The sequence below is a fragment of the Saxophila tyrrhenica genome (assembly GCF_035928015.1).
Source record: "Saxophila tyrrhenica strain CCFEE 5935 chromosome Unknown scaffold_15, whole genome shotgun sequence".
NCBI lineage: Eukaryota > Fungi > Ascomycota > Dothideomycetes > Mycosphaerellales > Extremaceae > Saxophila > Saxophila tyrrhenica.
The window spans coordinates 524,349-544,162 of NW_027041747.1; the positions used below are offsets into that span (position 1 = coordinate 524,349).

The 19,814-nt window shown below is 54.1% G+C and overlaps 8 protein-coding genes across 8 annotated transcripts; 5 read left to right on the forward strand and 3 right to left on the reverse strand.

Moving 5' to 3' along the window:
- Positions 1–1,189: 1,189 nt before the first annotated feature.
- LTR77_008826 (uncharacterized protein) lies at positions 1,190–3,038 on the forward strand (the record flags this gene model as incomplete). The annotated part of the gene is made up of 2 exons (XM_064806055.1): positions 1,190–1,230; positions 1,364–3,038. The coding sequence occupies 2 exons, from the start codon at positions 1,190–1,192 to the stop codon at positions 3,036–3,038; spliced, it is 1,716 nt and encodes a 571-aa protein (XP_064655914.1).
- Positions 3,039–3,325: 287 nt separating this feature from the next.
- Positions 3,326–4,930, forward strand: FRS2 (Phenylalanyl-tRNA synthetase, beta subunit, cytoplasmic; the record flags this gene model as incomplete). Its single annotated transcript, XM_064806056.1, has 1 exon — positions 3,326–4,930. One exon carries the CDS (start codon positions 3,326–3,328, stop codon positions 4,928–4,930), a length of 1,605 nt encoding a protein of 534 aa, XP_064655915.1.
- A 1,189-nt stretch (positions 4,931–6,119) lies between these two features.
- MNN4 (mannosyltransferase) lies at positions 6,120–6,443 on the forward strand (the record flags this gene model as incomplete). The annotated part of the gene is made up of 1 exon (XM_064806057.1): positions 6,120–6,443. The coding sequence occupies one exon, from the start codon at positions 6,120–6,122 to the stop codon at positions 6,441–6,443; it is 324 nt and encodes a 107-aa protein (XP_064655916.1).
- Positions 6,444–8,026: 1,583 nt separating this feature from the next.
- LTR77_008829 (uncharacterized protein) lies at positions 8,027–10,043 on the reverse strand (the record flags this gene model as incomplete). The annotated part of the gene is made up of 2 exons (XM_064806058.1): positions 8,027–9,927; positions 9,983–10,043. The coding sequence occupies 2 exons, from the start codon at positions 10,041–10,043 to the stop codon at positions 8,027–8,029; spliced, it is 1,962 nt and encodes a 653-aa protein (XP_064655917.1).
- A 479-nt stretch (positions 10,044–10,522) lies between these two features.
- On the reverse strand, positions 10,523–11,326 carry LTR77_008830 (uncharacterized protein; the record flags this gene model as incomplete). Its single annotated transcript, XM_064806059.1, has 3 exons — positions 10,523–10,969; positions 11,024–11,232; positions 11,290–11,326. 3 exons carry the CDS (start codon positions 11,324–11,326, stop codon positions 10,523–10,525), a joined length of 693 nt encoding a protein of 230 aa, XP_064655918.1.
- Positions 11,327–12,279: 953 nt separating this feature from the next.
- On the reverse strand, positions 12,280–15,505 carry LTR77_008831 (uncharacterized protein; the record flags this gene model as incomplete). The annotated part of the gene is made up of 2 exons (XM_064806060.1): positions 12,280–15,130; positions 15,237–15,505. 2 exons carry the CDS (start codon positions 15,503–15,505, stop codon positions 12,280–12,282), a joined length of 3,120 nt encoding a protein of 1,039 aa, XP_064655919.1.
- An 851-nt stretch (positions 15,506–16,356) lies between these two features.
- Positions 16,357–17,294, forward strand: LTR77_008832 (uncharacterized protein; the record flags this gene model as incomplete). Its single annotated transcript, XM_064806061.1, has 2 exons — positions 16,357–16,591; positions 16,648–17,294. 2 exons carry the CDS (start codon positions 16,357–16,359, stop codon positions 17,292–17,294), a joined length of 882 nt encoding a protein of 293 aa, XP_064655920.1.
- Positions 17,295–18,003: 709 nt separating this feature from the next.
- On the forward strand, positions 18,004–19,111 carry LTR77_008833 (uncharacterized protein; the record flags this gene model as incomplete). Its single annotated transcript, XM_064806062.1, has 5 exons — positions 18,004–18,183; positions 18,248–18,257; positions 18,310–18,694; positions 18,749–18,888; positions 18,960–19,111. 5 exons carry the CDS (start codon positions 18,004–18,006, stop codon positions 19,109–19,111), a joined length of 867 nt encoding a protein of 288 aa, XP_064655921.1.
- Between the last annotated feature and the right edge of the window lie 703 nt (positions 19,112–19,814).

Below are 19,814 nucleotides of genomic sequence, written 5' to 3' on the forward strand. Positions count from 1 at the left end.
TGCGCTCAGTTCGCAACTCCAAGCAAACCCAGCGCTCTTTCGACCCCCAACCAGTCATTATGAATCTATTGAACGGCATCAATACCAAAGCACAGCTTCAAGCGGCTACACGTACATGCTCAGAGCCCTGGGCTGATTCTCACGAATTCAACAACGCCTCCACCACAAAGCGATGGTTTGCGGATAGCAATCACCAATACCGCGTCGACCAGTATGCCAGGTCAGAGGTAGGCACCATGCTCGTTTCACTTTCTCCAGCCATATGGCTCTGTATTTGCAATCTGTCAGCTTGTTCTCGCATTGGTGATTTGAGGCACCACCAGTACAGTGTCTCCCAAGCTGGCATATGAGATCTTCCCCCTACAGAGATAGTCACATTCGCAGCACATCACCAACACTTGAAATGTCTATCACTTGTTTGCTTCCACTACACACCCACTGACACAGTCGTTGGCATCTTCTGGTCAATCTCTTGGCCCACTGTCAACGTTCGTCTGCGCTTGGACATGGCAAAGGATACAACTCGTGCGTGAGCTGGGTCGGTCCTGAACACGCAGCATTCCTTACACATCAGCACCCAGGGCTACAAATGTGTTCATACTCAATTCGGCCCGACATCTTTCTGGCACTCCCATCGACATCCCCTTGGCAGACTCTTCCACACCAGCCTCAATCTCCTACTCTTGATGAGCGCCCGTCCCAGCTATGGTCGCAGGGAATATTACGGTCACGCATCTGCTGTGCTGGCATGCGCTCAAGCGTCAGACGCGAACATGTCTACGGCATTGGACGACATTCATTGACAGCTTTAACGAAACATCAAAGGAGAAAGGTTGGATAGTGGTGTTTGCGTTGTTGCTGCCATTGCAGTTCTCTTTCGTGCCTGGGATCTGCTGGTTGACGTGGAAGTCTCCCGTCTAGGGCGTGTTACTTATCTGCTGTTAGAGCCGCCAGTAGTAAGCCTAAATTGTCTTAATACAAATAAATCATTCTGAAGATGTTCTTGATATCTTTAGCGCAGTAGTGCTCCTTCCCCCTTCGGCAGGTCCATCCCGCGCGAGAGTAATGGCCTCCCCGCTATCGCACGGCCAGGGAAGATAGTAGCAAAAGTCGGGAGCTGTATATAAAGTTGCTGACTTCTTCTCGAGTTCGGACTGCAAGTGCCACAGGCACAGTTGAGTCGGTCACCATGATCCCACCATTCGATTACTTCACGCATCGCGCGGCCTGGTACGTCCTCGATCCGCGCATTGAAACAGACCCCACATGTACAAGTCTCCATCCCACGCAGCGCGCCTGCGGCGGGAAGGGTCCTGTGAGACGTATCTCGCTCAGAATGTCTGCTGACGTTCTTGTTCTGCAGTCGACGGAAGCAAGACGAACGTGCTGAGCGCATCGCAGCGCTGCCCGGGTCATACCAATACCCGCTGTCGTCGGCAGAGAAGAAGGTACTCGATGAGCCCATTGATGAGCTCGTCCAAGATGTACAGAAGGGTGGGGCGCAGTCTGCCACTGAGGTACTGCAGGCGTACGGCAAGGTGGCACTGAGGGCACATGAGAAGACGAACTGTGTTACAGAAGTGATGATCAAGGATGCGGAGCGATGGATAACAGAAGGCGGGATCAATCTGAAGGGACCATTGGCCGGCATTCCTGTCAGTCTGAAGGACTCGATACATGTTGGTGGCTTTGACACAAGCGTTGGCTATTCGAGCAATACTGGACAGCCTCAGCTGGTCGACGGCGCGGTTGTGCGCATGCTGAAGGACGCTGGCGCCGTTCCATTCTTGAAGACGGCACTGCCTATCACCCTGCTCAGTTTCGAAAGTACAAACGACGTCTGGGGCCAGTGCACGAACCCTCACAACACCAAGTACTCCCCCGGAGGTAGCACTGGCGGCGAGGGTGCACTTCTGGCTTTCGGCGGAAGCAGAATTGGCATTGGCTCGGACGTAGCAGGATCCGTGAGGGCACCGGCACACTACTCTGGATGCTACAGCTTGCGGTGTAGTACTGGTCGCTGGCCCAAGCTCGGCGTCAACACTTCTATGCACGGCCAGGAAGGCATACCGTCAGTCTTCTCTCCAATGGCGCGCACTCTCTTGGATCTTACTTACTTCACCCGGTCCATTGTCCAGATGCAGCCTTGGAGGTACGACCAGTCTGTCCACCCGATGCCATGGAGAAGCGAGGTCGAAGACCAGTACAAGAAGCAGCCACTGAAGGTAGGTCTCATGCGGACCGACAACGTAGTCGACCCGTCACCGGCCTGCGCTCGTGCACTCGAAATGGCCGCATCAGCCCTCAAGTCCGAAGGCCACGAAGTCTTCGACGTCTCCCCGCCAGATCCATACGAATCCCTCGTAATAGCCAGCAACCTGCTCAATGCCGATGGCACTCGAACATATCGCTCTTTCTTCCGCACTGGCGAGACTGACGATGCAGGCGCTGCTGTCTTCGGTCGATATATGCGCCTACCACGATTCATCAAGTTCTTCTACTGGGCATACGTTAAGTACATCAAGCGGGACAGTATCTGGGCTGGCCTCATAGCAGACTGGCACGAGAAGTCCGCCTACGAGAACTGGCGACTGGTCTACAAGCGTGAGGCTTACAAGGCTCGATGGCACGAGTGGTGGAACGGCTTCGGTGACAAGGGCGACGGTCTGGACATCCTCCTGACGCCTCCGAACTCTACGCCTGCCGTCCCTCATGGTGGAATGTCCTCAGCGGCCGCTGCCTGCGGGTACACGTTCTTGTTCAACCTGCTCGACTATGCCTGTGGCATACTGCCCGTCACGCACGTCGACCCGAACGTAGACATGCTTCCGCAGAGCGTGGATCTGAGTAAGATGAATCATGTTGCGAAGGGTGCCTACAAGCATTACGATGCAGTCAAGATGGTCGGTCTGCCTGTCGCGGTCCAAGTTGTCGGGCGGCGGCTGGAAGAAGAGAAGGTCCTTGCTTGCATGCAGCAGCTGGAGAATGCTCTTGATGCGAAGGGGGAGAAGTATCAGCTGCTCCAGGTCCCTCAATAGACATTGAAGTGTAGCGAGTTGTATACAACCCTCGATCGTCTGACGCTCGGTCTAGTTTGCTACTACAGAGCGACGCCGAACATACATTTGAGATGCAGATCAAACGTGTACATGTAGCTTGTCGCCTCCATCTCCTTCTCCAGCTGACGTCGAAACCGTGAAGTGGCCCGTGCACACAAATTCTAGCCCGACTTTCCGAGTCGCATTGCCTCGCAGTCATACTTCACGAACCCCATGAATATTTGACGACAACATAACGACAGCCCTTTAACGCCTCGCAAACGACAATGCCAGGCACGCGCGGGCCTGTGCCCGTGCCGATGCAAGCCAATGGCACCTCAGACCTCACCTCTGAAATCCTGCGAACCCTCGAGAGCAACCAACCACTCCATACCGCAGAAACCTTTCCCCATGCCTCGCAAGCAGAGATCAAAGCCGCCCTAGACAGACTAGCGAGCCGGGGCATGGTGGAGTACGATACGAATGATGCGGAGCAAGTGGTCCTCACAGAAGAAGGACAGCAGATCTGCGACGAAGGGAGCCATGAGTGGAAGGTGTGGGAGGCTGTGAAGAGCAAAGGCCGAATACCGATCAAAGAGCTGGAGAAGGTGGTGGGACCGAGTGCAAAAGTTGGGCAAGGCAATGCGTTCAAGCTGAAGTGGATCAAGAAGGATGGCGATGCGCTCACCCCTGTCGCGAACGAAGTCACAGATACGACGAGAGACCTGCTACGGCATGTGAGCGAAACTAACACTTTCCCGGATCCGAAGCAACTCAAGGACTATCAAAAGCGGAAGCTGGTGACGACACGCAAGGTGATCACATACACTGCGCGCAAAGGACCACGATGGGCGCTGGAGATCCCGGTGGAGGTGACAGACCTGACAGCAGAGATGCTGGCAGACGGCAGCTGGGAGACCGCCAACTTCAAGCCATACAACTTCAAGGCGCTAGGCGAGCATCAGTATGCCGGGGCATTACATCCTCTCAACAAAGTACGAGAAGAGTTCCGCAAGATCTTCTTCAGCCAGTCCTTCATCGAGATGCCTACCGCTCGCTTCGTCGACTCCGGCTTCTGGAACTTCGATACCCTCTTCGTGCCTCAACAACATCCGGCAAGAGATCTTCAAGACACTTTTTACGTCTCAGATCCACCTGAAGCTGGCCCACCTGGTCCCGATACCGCAGCAGACCAAGCTCTCGATGAAATGGAAGCCGACTCACAGATGTACCAAGGCGACTCGTCCTCGGCTTCAAAGCTCAACTACCAGAAATACTACGACAATGTGAAAGCCGTGCACCAAGATGGCGCTTTCGGCAGCATAGGCTACCGCTATCCATACAACGACGCCGAAACCCGTCGACTCGTCCTCCGCACCCACACCACCGCCGTCTCCGCATACTGCTTACATCGCCTTGCCGCCAACCCACGACCATGCCGGTACTTCAGTATCGATCGTGTCTTCCGCAACGAAACAGTCGACGCCACCCACCTAGCAGAGTTCCACCAGATCGAAGGTGTGATCGCAGACTACGGCCTCACGCTGGGCGGTCTGATGGACTTCCTGGGCAAATTCTTCACCAAGCTAGGCATCTCGAATCTGCGCTTCAAGCCCGCCTATAACCCTTATACCGAGCCGTCGATGGAAGTCTTCGGCTACCACCACGGTCTTGGGAAGTGGGTTGAGATCGGCAACTCGGGTATGTTCAGGCCGGAGATGTTGTTGGCTATGGGGCTACCGGAGGATCTAAGGTGTTACGGGTTCGGTTTGAGCTTGGAGCGGCCGACGATGATCAAGTATGGAGTGAGCAACATTCGGGAGCTGCTGGGGCATAAGGTGGATCTGGGGTTCATTGAGAGCAATGCTGCCGTGAGGTTAGAGAAGGAGTAGGTGGCGGAGAGCTCCAAAACGAGTTACGAACGTCGCAGTGCATGGTGCTGTATGACCAGCACCCTTAGCAACTCCTCCGAATGAACAGCAGCAAGCCAGCTAGCATGCAAGCCGTGTCGTATTGAGTTTGAGATGTCGTAGACGTAGATAAGGTCGTAACTAAGCATTGACATGTGAAGATAAGCATTCTTGGCGATCTGTACCCACTTCTCCTCTCGCACTTCTTCCCGCTCTCTAACCCCTAGTTGAGGCCATAAGATGCCCCATCACGGCAGCGGTATTCGCGCAATATGGCCCATGCCAGCCAAGTAGGTATTGAGAGCTCCGGTTTGTATGTCACTCTTCCCTTCGCTCCAAACACCCATTCATTCCACCCCTTTCCTCATGCACCTAAGTCACTGACTACCGCTGCGTACGCACCTTGCCGCGTGGCCAAACCAACGTTTCCAGGACTCCGGCTTCATTCTTCGAGGAAGCTTGCCGCGCTTGTCAGGCATTGGCATTGGCATTGAACCGCGCGGTTGGGACGACGAACCCATTTGCGCCCACTAGTCACGATGGGACGCGCAGCTGCAGTTAGGTCCCGTTCATCATCCACCACTGGCGCATGGAAGGCTCTCTAGATTTTAACTGCGATGGAAGTCCATGATACACCATCATTTGGAGGATGAGGCTGCTTCTCGACTTACTGGCATTTTGGTTCTCATGTTTCACGAGCACCACACGAACATCTCCTCCTGGGATTAGAGGAGATGCCCCGTTCGAGTACAGTCAAAGTCCGCCAGTGCCGTACTACAGCGCGTCTCAGTCCGATGTACCACGAAAATACTTCCAAGAAGCGGACTGGAACTGTCACTATGACGATCGGTTTGCTGTCCGACAATTGTCCAACGAGGAGACGCAGGCACATCTCGTCCCTCTCATCCAAACCTACCTCGCCACCATGGCCGACATTGGAGTCGAGACTTTCCTGGTCCACGGCAGCTTGCTCGGCTAGTACTGGAGCCGTCGAGTCTTGCCCTGGGACGATGATGTCGATGTGATGGTAACCCAGCGGTCAATCCGTCGTCTTGCTGCCTTCCACAACATGACCGTCCATTCGTTCAGGCTGCCTGGACTGGAGAAATCATGAGGGTACCTCCTGGATGTCAACCCTCACTACGCCAACGGCAGCGTCGACAGCATCAACATGATCGACGCTCGATGGAACGACATGGACGTCGGCCTCTTCATCGACATCACCACCTTGCGCAGGAACAAGACAGCGGATGCTTTGGGGACTGATGGCGCGATGATGGTCAAGGATAAGCACCATTACATGTACGACGACATCTTTCCGCTCCGGGACAGCGTCTTCGAAGGCGTTGCGGTCAAGGTCCCGTTCGCATACACGGACGTTCTGATAGAGGAATATGGCGCAGACGCATTGACGAAGCGCATCTTCTACAACTTCGTATTTGATGCCGAGAAAGGGGAATGGATCGGCCAAGCTCGTTCTGGAACCACAGATTGATCGTCCGCAGCGGCTGGAAGCAGTATGTGTAATTGGAGATGAAAGAGGCAGAATGGTAGTAGAGGTGTGTCAAGGACGGCATGTCGCTTAGTGGAGAAGGCCCTGCTACTGTCGTCTCGGTCGCATCCAATCTGAAGTGTTTGCTATGGAATGTAGCGGCTTTGTAACCGCTGAAGGAGGAGGAAGGCGTGGGAAGCTCCAACATCGATGCGATCGACGCGATGAAAGTCTTGTGTCGTATACGAGATCGGTATTAGGCAACAAAATATCGAGAAAAGTATACACAAATACGAGCTGCGCCATCACCGTTGATTGGCTTCTCTGTGCTGGCGCGTTCGTCGTCGTCAGCCTTGAACCCCTCCCATGCAAGGTACGTTCCTTCCTGTCGACCTGTCGCAAACAAAGTTCGTACTTCCTGCAATATCATGTCTCCTCTTCTCCATTCCACTCCAAGTCATCAAAACCGATGCCCGCGCTCATCAGAAGACAACCAACCCCAGCGACCGCCGACAGCGAGAGAACGACCCCACTAAGGTAATCAGACACCCCACCACCCCCACCGCAATCGCCGACCGCCGACGACGCGATGGGACAGCTCTCCGCCTCAGCCATCATCGTGCTCTGTATCTTGGGAGCTGGTATTGCCTTGTTGATCGGATGGGCAATCGGGCATAGGATCTGGACCGGCGACGAAAATGGAGCAAGGGAGGGTCAACAGATCGAGAGCGGCTTCTCGCAATATGAGTACCAGCGGGACTTGAGGGAGAGGAATAAAGAGAACATCGCCGCCTCCAATTGGAGTCGCACCAAACGACCCAGGCAACACAGCATACCGTTGTCAACGACTGAACTGTCATACTCACACTACTGAGATGAGGCTTTGCGATTCTGTTATTATTCCGTCTCAGCATCATCAACGCAACGCACTACGCCACATCGACCAGAGGATCGACTTCCACAACGATATGCGACAGCGATCGGCACTCATTTGGCCATGGCGATACCCTAGAGCGACACCATTCACACCATGTACGGCAACATCATTCAGCAAAGCGATCGATCGCGAGGGAGCTCTCCGAGGGGTGCGCTTATGCACCAAGACGCCTGTCACGAAGCAGTTGCATAGCACGTCGACTACGTTTGCATGCATTGGAAGAGGTGAAGCGTGCTCAGAAGAGCACGTCTAATGAGGGAGTAATTGAGAAATGCTTCTTGGTTTGCAAGGTACGAAGCTTCAGTTCGTTGGTAAGGCTGATCAAACCATGCTGAAAAGACTGCTCTAGAACCATAATACGCTCTTCGTCGAGGCCATAACGTTGGAGACTATCGCTTTCGGCATGGACGAGGAGTAGACTGATTGGATCAGGCTTGAAGACTTTGACGATTTGGATACTGAGAGCGAGCGTACAAGCGCGCAATGCATTGCATCTGATACCCCAGCAGATCTCCCCTCCTCCGATGCAGCATGTTCACAATACCCAAATACGCTACTGCAATGCCAAAGCAGCCCAGATGAACGCCTCGCGATGAGATCACCAAAGTACAGCGCTTGCCGAAGGCTTCATAATGCATCACATGCTCTCTCACTGTCCATGATAGCTGCCGGCTGTGCCCAAGCTCTGGCCCAAATTGCTGCTATACCGCCTGGAGACCGAACCCATGCCAAATGGTATCGACGTCCGCCGCATGACTTTTCTTGAGCTCTTCCGACTTAACGCGGGCTCACTGCCTCCAGCCCTGGAACTGCCCTCTGCCACCGACACATTGCGGCTCCCACTGGGCGTGATGTACTCGTCGCTACCAAGCGAGAAGGCTGAGGACATCGTCGTGGTCCGTGTGATTGGCTCGAAACCGCCATAATCTTCCTCTTCTGCCTCTTCGCGCTGCTCTGGGGGAGTTTCCAGTTGAGAGCCTCGTCGCGTGAACGCAAATTCGCCTTCACCAGCCCCTGTGGTCATAGCTTGCTCCACTCCATCGTCTTCCACCTCCTCCTCGTCGCTGACATGATCGTCCGGACCACCGAACCCTTCGCCCTCAACCAGGAGCCAGACCGGTATCGCGGCAATGATCGCAAGTAAACAGTACGTCCACCATGCAGCAATAACATAGCCACGCTTCACCCCGAGCGTGAACATATATCCTCCAATGGCCGGTCCTGCCGCTCGCCCAACCGCACTGAAGGATGTCGCAAAGCCATTCAGCGTACCCAGGACTCTCAAGCTTGTCGCACTGTTAGTGAGCAAGATCGTCGAGCAAGGAAAGGCGAAGATTGAGCACCAGCACTTGATCATCATAACTGCAAAGCAGCAAGCCACTCTGCTTTCCGTCGTCGGCAGTAGTGCAGTGAATGGGATGAGGAAGTAGGCTATCGGAAATGCGATAGCGCAAGCTTTCAAGCAATTCAGCACACCAAAGCGTCGTGCGATCGGTGGAAAGAGGAAGAATTGTATCACCATGCCGCAGATTCCGTAGGCGGTTACGATCAAACCGATACGGAAGTGGTCGAGACCGAAGCCGCCGGCGAACTTCAGTGGGTTACCAGAGGAGTCCGAGGACCTGTGCTTGAGCGTTGGATGCTGCATGAAGACCGGAAGAAGCTGGTCAAAACCCATGTTATGCAATGCCAGCAGAGTGTACACAACCAAGTTTAAGACGGCTTGTCTGTTCAACACTTCTGAGTACGACGGTGGAGGCGGCGGCGGAGCTTTTGGTTCCAACGCCAGCGTCTCTTCGTCGGCCGCCGACTTCAGCAACGGCTGCCGTTCGTTGTCCTTGCCGGGCGTTGGTTTGCTACTTCGCAGATGCAGTATCTCCTCAGCGGTCATAATATGGCTCTTCACTATACCAGACAACTTCTGACCCAGTACGCGTCCGTAGTCTCGCTGCCCCTGAAGAGTGTCCAACGTCTCCTCTAGGTACAGGAACCCCACGGTGATGCCAATCGCAAAGAAGCAGCCAGCAACAATGTTCGGCAGAGCGTACGGAAACCTCTCAAGCAGACTGGGATGCTCGATATGCTCTCGAGGCCTTACATTGTACGGATTGGCCAGCGCGCCTCCAATGGTAGGGCCAAAAATGCTGCCTATATTCCATACCAGCGGCATCAGGCTGAAGGCTCGAGGCTGCAACTCCTTGAACGGAACCATCTCAGCAACCGTCGTCCGAATAATACCGACATTACCATTCCCTGCTCCAGCCAGCCCTCGCGCAACGATAGCCATAGGCAGATTGGTCGAGAACCCCCACATCAAGCTCGTGGTCATGGTCGTGCAGAGTCCAAGGAGAATGGCGGGTTTCCTGCCCCAGATGTCTGAGAAGCGACCCCAGGGAATGCCCATGACGGCCTGGCAGAGGGAGAACATGGACGAGCATATGCCCGCCCATTTTCCGATTTCGTTCTCCGGGACGCCGAAGGACTTGACCATTTCTGGGAGGTAGGGGAAGAGTGAGGTGCTGGCTATGGGTTCTGCAAATCGGCATATTGCTACAGTAAAGTGTCAGCACTGGTGGTCTTGTTGTCAACGTTGAGTCTCTATTACCCAAGATCGAGAGCTGCTGGACCGGCAGCTTTCGCTCACGGCGTGCTTTCGTCGTAGGCATATCGTTGAGAATTGATGTTCCGCAGCCTGCTCCAAAGAAGCAGAGGATCGCACGCAAAGTATAGCTCTACTCGGTGCCATGATACCTCAGTCCACACCAAAGCTGCCATGTGACAAAGGCTGAGCGGTAAGCGCGTCGGGTAACTGGTCAAGGATGAGTCCCGGCCTCGGTGAAGGTGAGGAGGTCTCATCCTCCGCAGCTCGGCGTAGTTCTCTCCAGCTCTCCCTGCAGCGATCACCGTTGAGGGTGGGGTGTGACAGGGTTGTTGACCTGCATTCACTTGTGCTCCAGGGTCTTTTCACATGGCTACGCTACTGCTCCGTATAAACTTACAGACTCCCGCGGTCATTGAAGATAGACTGAGTTTTGAAGTTGTTCGCGGAGAAGCATTCTACCTTGGCCTAGAACTAAGTTCTACTGAACCTCTGCAGCGGGACAGCTGGGCAGGAATTTGGGCGGGAGCTGTCACGCTTTTTTTGTCACCCAGGAACCTCTTCAGCAAACCGCTTCATGACTTGAGCAAAAGCAGCCGACGGTCCCTCCTCCGAACAATAAATCAACTCCTCGAGCGGTTCTTTCTCATCATACAAAATCGGTTCGACAGCCCCTCTCGACCTAAGCACGTAGACACGAAGCAAGATGCCTCTGCTTTTGTACGTCTGGCCCGCTCGCATCAGAGCATCGCAATCGTCAGCTCGAATCCTCGTATACCTTCCCGTAAGGTAATCCTTCTCCATCACCATCGTCAGCTCCGATAGCGTTCGTGAAGCCGCGACAGCGGCGGCTGGCCATCTTGTGTCTTTGTCGGAGATAGACATGGATGTCCATCTGTTCCGGGAGCTAGGCCGTCCCTTGACTGTCAAGGAGGTCAGGCTAGGAGCCGTTCTGTGCTGGTCCATGAGCGCACTCGTGATGAAATGATTGTGCTGCAGAAGTCTGCGTCAGCATCTAGACATGCACCCCTCAACACAGCGACTCACTTTTCCATCCAGTACAATGCTTCGTAGCTGTGGGAACTCAGCGAAGCCTCTACAACCTTCTGGCAGGTCATCATTTTGGTCCATTGCAAAGTTCTTGTCTGAGTACTGCAGCTGTTGGAGAGAGTGCTTCTGTTGCGCCAATGCACTGAAGACCTTCGCGGGCGCTTCTTCGCCAAGCTGAGGTTGTGGAACTATTATGCTTCGTTGCCCTGCAGGGATGAGTTAGTGTACGTAACAGCATATTTCCAGAGGAGAGCATAGCCCACCCAAGTGCATTCGCTCCAGGGCTTTGGGCAGCGACATCATTATCTCGAGTGCTTCCACGTCCATGAAACACTGCACCAGGGAAAGACTCTTCAGAATGGTAGTTGGCAGTCCCCGGAGGCATCTCAGGTCCTCCCCGTGAAGGTCAGCACAAGAGATTGTGAGGTCACGCAACCTGGGGTGCGCAAACAGCATCACGCCCAGTGCCGGCGTGACAGGCCAGCAGCGCTGGTGCCTCAACCCCCAATGTATGGTCATACTGGTCAATGCTGGTATGTGGTCGACGCCCATTCTGCCTTGCAGACGAAAATCGCAGATTGGCCGTAACACATTGGTGAGGTGTTCAGACCACGTCTCGAGCTCGTCTCTGCTGACATGGTTGCAGTATGGACTTTCCAGTACGAGTTCCTGGAGTTTCGTCGTCTTCTCCATCACCAGAGGAAGACGGAAATGTCCGTCAAGGTCAAAGCCTTTTAGACGACAATCAAGCCTACGTATCAACTTTGCTCTTTGATCGTTGGCTTCCAGAGCTTCCAGCAGCTTCGTGATTTCGGCGCCTCGTCTTGGCCGGATAGCATTGTACAGTCGTTCCTCAGCGAAGGGGCGTAGGCCAGAACAGGTGAGCGCCAGGGAGAGAAGAGTTGGCCGATCTTGCCTAGCAATCGAAACCATCAGCTGATATCTTGATTTTGGAGTTGATGTCGAAAGGTCTGAGAGCGCCGGACACCGCTCGACTGCATCTCGATGAGCCTGTTGGTTTGACCTACACATGATCGAAGATGATTTCGATGATCTCAGGCGCAAGCTGAAGAACCTCGAACGCCATGATGTGATAGTTATCAATGTGACACAGTGGAAAAGTCTGTTGATTGTATGTCAGAGGTTGAGAAGATGAGGGTGTTCCAGAGGGAGCCGAAATGCAGAGCCTCCAGGCCGCAACCACGCTAGCGCCCGGGCCTGCATACCAACAACATCCCCGAGAGTTGTCCTTATCACATGATCCCTAACTTCGCAAAACCATCCAGCACATCCCGATCGACATTTACCAACCACTCCTCTCGAAACCTCGCCTCTCCACCAACCCCCGCAATCGCTGTCTCCAGACACCCTTTCACAAACGCCGGCATATTAGTTGTGTGCACCACATCCTCATACAAGAACTCCCGCCTCCTGACATCTTCCACCGCCTCCTTGACCCCGTCATACCCCGTCTCGGCCGCGGCATCGTGGACCAAGGAGTCCCCGTTCCGATCCGCCTCGTCCTCACGCAGCTCAGTAATAACATCCGTCCAGACGGTCATGAGTGATTGCAGATTCGACAGGATGAACGGCTGATTCGTCTCCAGCAGCTTCGTGAGCGCCAGACACATCAGTTTCCTCCGTGACGGGTCACCGATATTCTCGAAGTGCGAGAACCATTCTTCGAGTAGCCACCTCATGTGTGAGTCCAGGTTTTGATGGGGTGGATCAACGGGTGGCGCGGCTATATCGAAGGCCTGGCAGAACCCAGATAGAGATCCAAGAATTAGTCGTGCCAGAATGGAGAAGTAGTCCGTCTCGACAATGCCGTCCACAGGAGCTTCCTTCCTATTGGGTCCAGTGGTGCAGTGTGCGATCCAGCTTCCTCTTAGCATATACAGCAGCTTTTGCAAGAAGCCGACGTGTACGAGATCATCGGCCGTCTGCGTCACGGCAGCCTCGCCTCCTAGCTTCTGTACCTTGCGAACGACGACCTCCACCAGATTACAGACCAGGCCATTAGCCGATGCGTGTGCATTTCCAATCAGAGGTCTCAACGCATCCAACATTGGCCGCCGCAAGCCGTTGTCGGAGACCATGTGAGTTGGTGCCAGAAGGAGGTACGACTCGGTCATCTCGAGCGCTTTGCGTAAGTTGTCCGACCCAGACTCATAGATTAGGAACAGATACGGCGCGAGCGCGAGAGCTTCCTCTGAGGCTGGCTCAGGCGTTTGTGCAATCAGCGAAGCCCACAGATCCATTGCGTCGTCCAGAAGGTACAACTTTGTGTCAGAGCCAGGCTCGACTGCGCCTCGAATGATGGGAAAGACCATGTTATGCACTGGCAGGCTGTCCTCTTTCATCGCAGTGACCAGCCGAGTGAGGATGGTAAGTATCGCTTGTTTCATCAAATGTTCGTCGCCCGATGCTTCCCAGAGTGACGGTAGCATGCTGATGATGCCGTCGGCGAAAGGTACGACCTTGTGGTCAAGGTTCTCCACAATGACCGAGATGGTATTGAGCAATGCCATCCTCGTTTCTGTAAGCTCGACCTCGTCAATGAGCTGCATGAGATGGGTCAGAATGTTGTTGGCATGAGGCATGAACTGGTCGGACTGGAACTCCCAGCTTTCGCAGATGTTCTTGAGCTGCCGGCCTGCTGTCACGCGGACAACTTGATCATTCATTCCGTCGGCTTTGTTGAGGAGATGCTGGAAGATTTGATACACAGCTGGTCGACTTGTGTCCGACACCTTGATCGATATCCACTGTCCAAGGATGATAGCTGCTCGGCGGCGAATGATGTTGTGGCCAGGCTTCGACTTCTGTACTTCCGTGATGAGCACGTCTCGGATGAAGGCGTCGAAATCCAAATGTTCATGCACGACTGGGGCCGCCAGCCCGATCGCGGTGTAGACGGAGTCTTTGAACAATATGTTCTCGTTCTCGGGTGATGCGACACTGTAGAAGACTTGCAGCAGCGGTTGCACCAGAACATCCTTGTAGTTGATCGCAAGATCCAGGAAGAGCTTCTCGGAACAAGACCGGAGAGAGAACTCCCAGTCATCTCCCTCGCCCTCCTCTCGCTTCTCCCACTCCTCTGGTTCCTCATCCCACTCTCTCAGATCGCTGGCCCGAAAGACGAAGAACATCATTATTAGAACCTCCATGACCTCTTGTACGAATTCCATAGTCAAGAGGTCTTGCCGTATGAGAGCCGTCGCTTGCGACTTTTCCTGCTTGTCGTCCGCAGTGCGATACTTAAATGTCTGCGCCGGACTGTGGACCATCTTGATACAGGCCCGGATGATCAGGAGGGCCTTCAGCGCAAGCTTTTCTTGGCCTGACTTATCCTCGTCGGCATCGCCATCCATCCCGATGGTGGCAGAGGACATGGCTGATGTGACGGCTTCCTTAGAGCCAAGAACACTGCCGAAGTCCTTCGCCATGTCCCAGTACGCTCGAACAAGTGGCACAGAGTTAGGTAGTAGAGCAAATGCTGCTGGATGGTCTCGAGCCATCTCATGATGAAGCTTCGCAAGTTGAAGCATCTGTTTCTCGATCAGATCAGCGTGCGGATGACCTGCTTTCTGTATTTGGATGAATGCTCCCAGATGTTCTTGCGTGAGCTGCCAGAGAGCGACGACTTCGGTGTTTCGTTTAGGGTGTTCGTAGCCAGCGATCAGCAGCCGCCTCAAGACTTTCATGGCCAGCAGTCCTTGCTGAATCTGCGGTCTCGTGTCGCCGGTAGTGTTATAGCGCCACGATTCTGTCGTCGCTGCATAGACGTTTCCAAGAACATGGACGATCTCTGGAGTAGCAGCTTGGAGGTTCTGTCGAGTTCGTTGCAGCCGGCCTGTGGACAACTCCTTGACGATGTGAAGCAGGGCAAGTAATGCTCGAGCTAGTTGTAGTGGTGGGATCTGAGAGCGCAGGACGTCGGTTAACGATGTGAGAGCGTCAGGCCAGTCATGCGGGTACTCGAAGCGGGCGATTTTGGCGATGACAAGAGCATTCTGCACGGCCAGCCCGTTCTCGCCTTCGTTTAGGATGGAGCTGAGAAGACGTGATCGGATGGCATTCTTGTCCTCCTTTGACACAGCACTACATGATCGTTAGCAGAGTAGAATGAGAAGCAATTTGAAGATTACAAGGAAGGCAGGAGCACGAGCGCAGGAAGTGTAGTAGAAGACAGAACGAACATGCGTACTTTGAAGCAGTCTTCCTCCAATACTTATCGATGCCGTTCTTCAATTGAATGATAGCCAGGTACCGGATCTCTACCGGCAGCCTCTGGTCCAGATATGCGCTCTGAAGGTGCTGATAGTATCCAGCTGACTTCTCCCATGTTCGCAGCTGCGCGGTACCCGTCACTCTTAGGTAGGTGTCTCTCGAAGCCGCCGACGTGAGAGTGTTCACCAGCTGACGTTCTGTCAAAGGACTCGCCTCCCCGGCCACCTCGATGGAAAAGGAAGGCATCTGGTGTGGTGGCAAGTCGTGGTAGGAAAGATGTCATGCTTTCGTGAAGGAAGGCGCACAATTCATGCAACGACTTTAGGCCCTCCAAGGTTCAGTCGCCACGACTAAGTCGAAGAAGTCACGGGCTACATAAACGGGATGGCAGAGGTTTGCCGTCCTTTCTTCTCTCTTCAGAAAGTTTTTATGCACCCGATGCAGAAATAACAGGCATCTTGAAGACACACAGTATCACGATGTTGTATAAATCGGGGAGACCAAGACAGACGTCTATAAAGAACCGCTGGTAGCAATCCCCGTCTTCCACTGGTCCCGTTGAGACGGAACAATCTGCACCTATGAGAATGCTTCGACAGCATGACGAGTTGATAGGAGAGAACAACTTCGGTCTTCAATGGTGGCTGTAGGAGGGACTGCGGCGGAGAGGTGAAGTCGGCATGGCCAAGGTGTTGAGGTCTGGCCGCAGAGCAGCAAACTCATGCCCTCCCTCGCCGGGCCGATAGTAGTTCTACAAGTAACTGTACCTCACGCCACACTTCCCCTCCTCTCTTACTCCTCTTCATCCTCTGCACGTTCTACAGCATCCTGCTTCCCTGTGCCGCACGACACCTGACACCTGCCACCTGCTTGCCGCCGTTAGCAAACCGTGGAACCGCTCCCTCCCACCACCACCACACCCCGCAACTGCCACCGCCATCGCGATGGCTGCATAAACCATGACAGGTCACGCGATGACCTGTAGCCCGCTCCAGCGGCCGCAGTGAAGACTGTCAGGACTCGTTGCAATATCATTGGAATAGAGCGCGAAGAGCATTCGTAATACTACACCACCAGCATCTTCAAAACCTGCGAACATGGCGCGCCGAAACCGGAAGTATCCATCTGTGGTATCGTCCACCACCACGTCGGCGGTATCCTCGCGTATGCCTTCTGCGGCTCCCTCAGCGGCACCTTCAACAGTACCTTCGCGCGCGCCATCGCCGACACCTCCAACGCCGGCAGAGCCATTCAGGTTCTTCGATCTGCCCTCTGAGTTAAGAATCAAGGTATACGAGATGCTACTGTGGACCTCAAAGCCACTGGATCTTGGTAAGACTGTGCACAGACGGAGCACAGGCTCTAGTAGCTGACAATTATCTCCTCAGATCCAGTCAACTACCGCCTAGTCCATCCCCGCCTTGCCGTCTTCCTTGCCAGCCGCCGCATGCACGACGAAGCATACCCCGTCTTCTACTCCCAGCCGATCCGCCTTTTCCCGACCCACGGCCGCTTTTTCCATACAAAACAACCGCTCCTCGCCCGCCTGCCACCACATTATCGCGCCGCGGTCACCACGCTTGAACTCCGCCTTGGCCCAGGCTGGAGCAACCCACCACGCTGTCAGAACACCAGGCCTTCTCTTGGCCTCGCAGACTGCACGAGTCTCCGCACGCTCAAGATATTTGTGGAATGCGATCCATCCGATAGCATCTTTACAGGCTTCCGAGGCAAGAATGCTACCGAGGAGACGTACAAGTGGTTTTGCGTAGACCTGCTGCGCGGGATTATTGAGCAGGCGCGGAGCTTGGCGACGGTCGAGATTGATGCATATCCGGCCGTAAAGAAGGAGGCGCCGCTTGTTATGGCTTTGCGTAGAAACATCGAAGAGAACGGCAAGAGGCTGGTGTGGGGTCCACTGAGAGGTTGGGAGAAGGAGGGCGATGAGCCTGGTTTGATTGGGTTGGAGAAGGCACTGGCAGGGATGGGCCTTGGAGATGGCGGCATGAGCAGGGTGATTGAAGTCACGGCGTAGGATGTCGGAGATTTGGAAAGAATGTTTGGCGCCTCGATATGAGGTGCACTTCACTCACTCAAACGCGTTGCTGCTCGCATCAACGCCCGCTTTTGAACCAAGGTCTTGAGCAGTGGCTTGCGGCTGTGGTTCGCCCTGTGTATGCGCCCACTCGCTTTTGTGGTATATCTACGAACAAAGGTATTGATGACAGAGGCGAGGCCGGTGTCTTCCTTCACTCCATTTTCCTTGTTGGTCAGGTCCCTGTGGCAGATAGGTGGCTTGAGCGCGAGTTCTGTACGGACGTTTTGGCTCTTGCTTCATCAGCTCCCCCAACGCCCCATAGTCACGCGTCATGTACAGGCTGTCCAGCACTCTACGAAACCCCGCAGCGGCTCAATAATGAAGCCATGGTCGAAGCGTGCGCTCCTGCCGGATTGGGTTTTCTTAACGCCGAACCTCCGGCACCTATACCGAGGCAGGAAAGTCAACGGCCCTCCACTCAAGTAGTGCATATGAATACCTCATCTTGAAGGTGCGAGCTTCACTTTAGAACACTTTCAGGTTGGTCGTCCTGCATATAATCGACGTATCACCCAACCATACACCTTGACCACATCACTGCTTCTCGAGCCCGGCTATCATTATCCGCTTGCCCTAGATACTCCTCGTCTTCTGTACGAGCAAGTTGGAACTTTGAGAGAGTTTGTTTGAATCATCCACAGCCACAATGGCTTCAGACTACGCCTTCGAAGGATGGATGGGCCACGACAAGGAGTCTGCAAAGGGCAAGCTCGTCTGGCAGCAGTTCGAGCCCAAACCTTGGGAGGAGACAGATGTTGATATTCAAATCACGCATTGTGGTATCTGTGCTACTGATTTGCACACCTTGAGGTCGGGACATGGAGCGGTAAGTGAGGAAGTCATCTGGTTGTTGGAGCAAGGTAGATCTGACGAGCTTTGGTCGGACGTAGACACCGTACCGTAAGTCCCCTGCCTCATCTCCATGCACAGCACACTGATTTCACTTCAACAGCCATCTGCGTCGGCCACGAGATCGTTGGCAAGGTCGTACGTGTCGGCTCCGCCGTCACCAAAGGCCTCAAGATCGGCGACCGCGTCGGTGTAGGTGCCATGCAACAGTCCTGCCAACAACCCGACTGCGAAGAATGCACGTCTAGCAACGAGCAGTACTGTACCAAGTGCGTGAACACGTACGGCTCCAAGTATCCGAACGGCGGTATGTCGCAAGGCGGGTATGCGAAGTATCACCGTTGCAATGCCCAGTGTGCTTTCAAGATTCCAGAGGGTCTCCCCAGCGAGGAGGCCGCGCCGATTATGTGTGGAGGTATCACGATGTACGGGCCGTTGAGAAATAACGGTTGTGGCCCGGGGATGAAGGTTGGAATTGTTGGGGTTGGGTAAGTACTGCTCGGTGTTCTGCTGAAAAGGGTCCGTTGTTAACCAATTCCAAGCGGTCTGGGCCATTATGGCATTCTGTTTGCAAAGGCAATGGGTGCAGACCGAGTGGTGGGAATCAGCCGAAAGAACGACAAGCGGAGCGATGTGCTCAAGATGGGAGCGGACGAGTACATTGCCACTTCTGAGGACAAGAGTGAGTGCTTACCGGAACTCCTACCTGCTCGAAGATGCTGTTCAGCAAGATTGGCTCTCCTGAAGAGGTAGAGGAGATGTTGCAGCTGGCTGTTGACAAGAAGGTCAAGGCCTGGGTACAGACCCGGCCGATGAAGGACGCTAACCAGGCCATCATCGACATGGATGCTGGAAAGGCCAGGTTCCGGTATACCTTGGTGAACGAGCCTGACAGTAAGCTGTAGGGGTGAATTAGGACAAGAGCCAGATTCCCAGGTAGCGCCACAGCTCTTGAATTCCAGGTCGTGTTCGCAACGAGAACTTGCAGAAAATGTTCGTGTTGTTGATAGTCGCCATGCAGATGTCAGATCATATGCAGTTTGACGTGCCACGACATGCTGATGTGTCAATCAATTGCCAGCCATGCGTGCTCCTGGTGCCACAGAGACAGACAACGACTGGCCAGACCACTCGAACTTCGTGTTCGATGAGCCTCAGGTAATCCTGCTAGGATCACCTCTTCACGCTGCATGCCCGAAGTATTGGATGTCTCGAGGTACAGCCAGCCGCAAACGCACTTCGGTGCAGCTCAAGGTCGAGATTCGAGCAATGCGGTTGCTCTTTCCAAAGAATCTTCACGCTAGTGATGCTAGCGCATCTCACTTTCGCTTCGACCTCGTGTCTCCTCATCACCCATGACCTTCTTGCATATTCAAAGTGTGGTAAGCAGGACAGCATGAGGCTGTAACGGCCATAGGAAGGGAAGATACACGAAAGTTCACATACGACATTGCCGTCGTCATCCGTGGCCTGGAAGGTAGGTATATAAGTCTTTCCCTTCGTCTGACCGCCACACCAAAAAGCATCTCTGTTGTCATTACAAGCAATTGGCCTTCCACGGTTGCTACTACGGTCCTTCAGCACCACCAGGCTATCAAGAAACACAGC